Source organism: Galeopterus variegatus, unplaced genomic scaffold (genome assembly GCF_000696425.1).
Source record: "Galeopterus variegatus unplaced genomic scaffold, G_variegatus-3.0.2 Scaffold4289, whole genome shotgun sequence".
Classification (NCBI taxonomy): domain Eukaryota; kingdom Metazoa; phylum Chordata; class Mammalia; order Dermoptera; family Cynocephalidae; genus Galeopterus; species Galeopterus variegatus.
Window position 1 is genome coordinate 41,115 of NW_007730400.1, and position 4,938 is coordinate 46,052.

The 4,938-nt window shown below is 45.3% G+C and overlaps 1 protein-coding gene across 1 annotated transcript in view; it reads left to right on the top strand.

Annotated features, from left to right (window-relative positions):
* Positions 1–641: 641 nt before the first annotated feature.
* MYOZ3 (myozenin 3) overlaps positions 642–4,938 on the top strand; it is a 21,430-nt gene continuing 17,133 nt past the window's right edge. Inside the window, exons 1-2 of the mRNA XM_008587219.1 lie at positions 642–664; positions 1,254–1,315. Of these exons, the coding sequence (XP_008585441.1) occupies positions 642–664; positions 1,254–1,315 (85 nt within the window). The remainder of the gene's footprint in view (positions 665–1,253; positions 1,316–4,938) is intronic.

The window sequence follows — 4,938 nt, forward strand, 5'->3', positions numbered from 1 at the left end:
CCCGGGTTTGGATCCCATATAGGGATGGCTGGTTAGCTCACTGGGTGAGCATGGTGCTGACAGCACCAAGTCAAGGGTTAAGATCCTCTTACCAGTCATCTTTAAAAAAAAAAGAAAAGAAAAGAAAAGAGAGATCTGTGGACCGTGGAATCCTAAATGGTCACAGCTGGGCATTCTCAATCATCTCATGACCTTCAACCCAAATGCATGCAGACACATTTGTGTTTACACACAATTTTAAGGGGTTCATGGATGCCCAGAAGCCCATCCATGGATCCCCATGATTTAGCCCAACCCCCTTATGTTACAGAGGGGGTAACTGAGGCACAGAGCTGGAGAGCTACCTGTTCACAGTTACAGAGGAAGGCAGGGACATCAATTAGACTCCAGAGCCCCATGTGGGTGTGGGGCGTACAGATGGAGGCAGATTGTTTTCTGAAGGAAGGAGTATGGACAAACCTGGAGGCAAAGGAGAGAGGTGTCAGCATGGGTGGGCAGTCAGGGAGCTCTGCCTCTTCTCCCACAGGCAAGTTAGGGAATCTGGATTTGGGGCCTGCAGGTTCCTCTGGGCTCTGGACCTCATTTTATTTGTAAATCTCCTCCAAGATTGCTGGAAGATGCCATGAGATACAAATGGGGAGATGGAGGAAGAGGAAGAGAGAGGGTGAGGGAGAAGAGAACACCGTGGAGGTTAGCCCAGGGATGGGGAGATGGGTGGTTCTCAGCTTTGTTGGACGAGCCTCGGGGCCAAGTGCTGGGGACAGGAGGGGAGGACCAACTTGAAGACTCCAGGGTACCCCCTGCCTAGCCCATGCTTGCTCTCCCCTAACTTCATCCTCCAACCTCTTCCAGCCTCTGATTAGAACCATCTCAGGTCAGCAGATGACAGTAATGCCTGAGACCCCTGCTCCCCCATCCCTAATATCCCAGGCACGTGCTCTCTCTCTGATAGGGATGCAAGTCCAGGGAAAAGGCCCTAGAGACCACCCCTGAATACGGAATGCTTCTCTAGCAACATGGAACCAATTTGTGTCACCTGGAACACCTCCCTCGCCCTCCCTTGGTCTCAGTCTCCTTTGTACAGAGTCCCGAAAGGCCCTTCCAGCTCAGACAGCCCTTGCTCATGACTTTGGGGTGGGCCAAGGCAGTTCAGCTGGGGCTGGGTGGACCAGGGACTTGGAGGATCTGGGAGGGGCAGGTCTGGGGAGGAATGGAGGCAGCCTGGCCCATCTGTGGGAGTCTCTCCTCCATAGGATGATCCCCAAGGAGCAGAACGGCCCAGTGACAACTGCCATGGGGGACCTCGCTGGACCAGGTAAGGTGGGCCTAGCCCTGTGCTCTCCTCAGACCCCATCCTTTGTCAGCCCCAGACTGTGGCCACTGAGGCCTGGGCAAACAGGTGTGCATTCCAGGCCTGAGGGATGCCTGTGGAATCTGCCGCCTGGGCTGGGCACCTTCCTGAGGCTTTGGGAGGGGCCTTGCCCTTCTGTCCACAGACCCAGGAGCTGAGGTCGAGTGCCCCAGACTGCAACCTGGTCCTAAGACGACCCTGGCTGTGGCCCTGGCTGAAGCCTTACCTCAGCCCCAAATTGAGCTCTCAGGGCTCTGGTCCCAGATCCAGCCCTAATTGTGGCCACAGGCTCCCAACACACTTGCCCTCGCTTATTGTAACAGTGAGTCTCACCGAGAACTCAGGGCGGTCCGGGGCAGCCGAGCCCCATGACTAGAGACAAGGGGTGTGGGAGGACTGGGGCACGGTGGAAGAGCAGGCTATCCAACTGGACTCAAACCATTTTACTCAAAAGCCGATTCATCTAATGAATAAAGCATCTAAAACTCATGTTTATCAACTTTATAAGACCTCTTCATGAAGTCTTGGTATAATTATGGGGTCTGTGTATTTGGTCTACTTTAGAGCATTTCAAGTATTTTAAAAATTAATTCAACAAAGTCAGAGCTTTCAAACTTTAGTGTGAATCATGGTGACTTAACACTGCTGATTAAAAATACAGATTCTTGGCATCTACACCCAGGGATTCTGATTCAGAGAACCTGGGGTGGGGCCTGGACATCTGCCTCTTAGACAAGTGCCCAGGTGATTCCAGTGCAGGTGAACAGTGACCACTCTCGGACAAACTCTTGTCCAAGAGCTCTTCTGTCCATCCCTCCTTCACAGTTCTAAGAAGTAATCAACCATGTTGTATGATGTTAGACGTGAGTCATCCTTTTAACCCGTTTTGTGTGCTTTTGCCTCTTTTTGCTGCTGTCAAGTTTCTTTTTCTCCCCCATGATTTTGTGTGCTGAAATGTGCAAACTCTGTGAGGTACTGATGCTCTAACTGGAAGAGTCAGGCAATGCGTTCTCTTTTTCCTTGTCTAAGTAATTAATTAATTACAGACCCCCAAATATTGACACACATCATTTATGCCAGACTTGAAATATATAATTTGTTGATTATTACTAAGGTACCAATTAAAGACAAATTTTGAAATGAAAGAAAAGTAGGAAGAAAAAAATAAATCTCAGGTGGACTTGGAGGTCATTATGCTAAGTGAAGTAAACCACAAACAGAAAGACAAATACCACTTGATCTCACTCGTATGTAGAATCTCAAAAAAAAAGTTGATATCACAGAGGCAAAGAGTAGAACAGTGGTTACCAGAGGCTGGAGAGGGGGTAGAGGGGAGGGAGGCAGGGAAAACAGGGAGAGGTTGGCCAGTGGGTACAAAATTACAATTAGACAGGAGGAATTAGTTCCGGTATCCTATTGCACAGGAGAGTGACTACGGTCAACAGTTAAGTTTTATGTATTACATAAGCTAGAGGAGAGGCTTTTGAATGTTTTCCCCACAAAGAGATAAAAATGCATGAGGTGAGGGACACATTAACTACCCTGGCCGATCGTTACATAACACCAGATTGCACCCCATAAGCCTGTACAGTTACAAAGTGTCAGTTAAAATAAATTAACTAATTTTTTTAAATCTCATGGTCTCACCACCTAAAAGCAGTCATTTGAAGTAATAATAATAAAAACAATTACCATTATTATGTGCTTACTATGTGTCAGATACTATGCTAAGAGGTTTTATGCCTTATAAAACCCTCACAACAACTCTGTAAGGTAGATATTATTATCCCCATTTTGCAGATGAGAAAATTGAGGGTCAAAGGAGCTAGGTGGTCACACATCTGGTAGGCAGTAGTGTGAGGATTTAACCCCAGGTCTCTGTCTCCAAAGCTGCTTCTTCAGTATGTGGTTGTACACATAATACATCCATTTTTTAAAATATTCAGACAAAATAGACATGAATGATTTTGAAAGTGAAAATTCTTCATAACAAAACCATCTAGACATAACCAGTGTTAACATGTCCGTGTAAATTCTTCTTCTGTTCATATATAAATATATTTATGTAAATATGTATACATATGTGCTAAATAGTATATGCTGTGTTCTTCAGCTTGCCTTTTTTTTTTTTTTTTCTTTTTCATTTAGCAGCACAGCACAGACGTTTTTCCATCCTAGTATGATCCATCTCACCACCTCCCTTCTCTTACCCTCCCATTGTTTGGACATATCATATATATTTAACCACCCTAATGGTGGTCATGAGGCTCATCTGGGTAGGCTCCTTAGGAGCAGAGCCTGAGGCGTCTTGTGCAAATGATTCATCCAGGGAAGCGAGGAAAGCAGGAGAGAGAGAGCAGGGGAAATTGCTATGCAAGGTGTGGGCCCGGCTGTGGCCCAGGTTGAGTCTGATCCCATGGGGGGCTCTGGAGCATGAAACGCTCCACAGAACTCATCTCACCTGAGGCAAGGGGGCTGTGGCAGCTTCCATTCCACGGAACAGTTCTCTGTGGAAGGCGGCAGTTGTGAACTATTAGCTGCTAATAAAGGGCATCTGGAGCATCCACTACAAGATTGATTCCCCGTTTTCACAGTTTCAAACCCCCCGTTATAAACATCCTTGGACATATTTCTTTGGACATGTTTATTCAACTTTTCCCCCAAGAGTAAGCTCTTAGGAATACAATTAATTTGTCAAATAGGTGTTTTTGTTTTTTTAAATATTGACCTCAGTTCATCTGCATATTATTTGAGAATATGAAGTGGGAGGGCTTTCATTATATAGTTCGGTATGAATAGTCCTTCATTTCAAATACACTGTACACTTTTGTGTTAAAGAAAAACCTAACAAAAAACAGAGTAAACAATTTCCAGCCCTCCTTTCCCTTTGTTTCATAATAGTCACTGCTAATATTTGACATGTCTCCTTGAAGATTTTTCAAAGCCTGTACAAACATATATCTATTTTTTAAATATATAAATGGGATCTTAAAATATTTATTCTTCTGAAACTTACTTTCCCCCATTTAATCTACAGTGGATTTCTTTCTGTTCTTAGCATGTAGAAGGTGCACTTTATATATTTGTTGAAAGAATGAAAACCAAATCAACCTCCTTCTTTTCTTTTTTTTTTCCCTAATGGCTATTTAGGATTTCATTGAGTGGAATGAATCACAGCTCCTGAATGACCCTACATGCTGCCTGGTAACCACATCCATCTCCCTAGTCCCTTCGTTCTCCCATACTACTGTCTTAGATAACTTTGGCAAACTCTCTCTCTCTCCTCAGTCCTCCAGTATCTCCTCCCACATCTCCATTTTCAGTTTATGACTTTTCTTTTTATTTCACTGAGAAAAGTGGAGTAACTAGAAGAGAACCTCTGCAAGCTCTCTCTGCCACAGCTGTCCACCTGCTTGCATCTGTGTCCGGGTTCTCAGTTTTCCTTCCTGATTTGGTAGATGAACTCCCCTAACACCTGTCTGCTGCCAACCCTTATGGTTGGGCATTGGGCCCCTGCCATCCCCTCCCTCTTGCTCAAGGACATTCCTTCTGCAATTCTCCTGTCTCTATCTCATTGGCAAATGTTC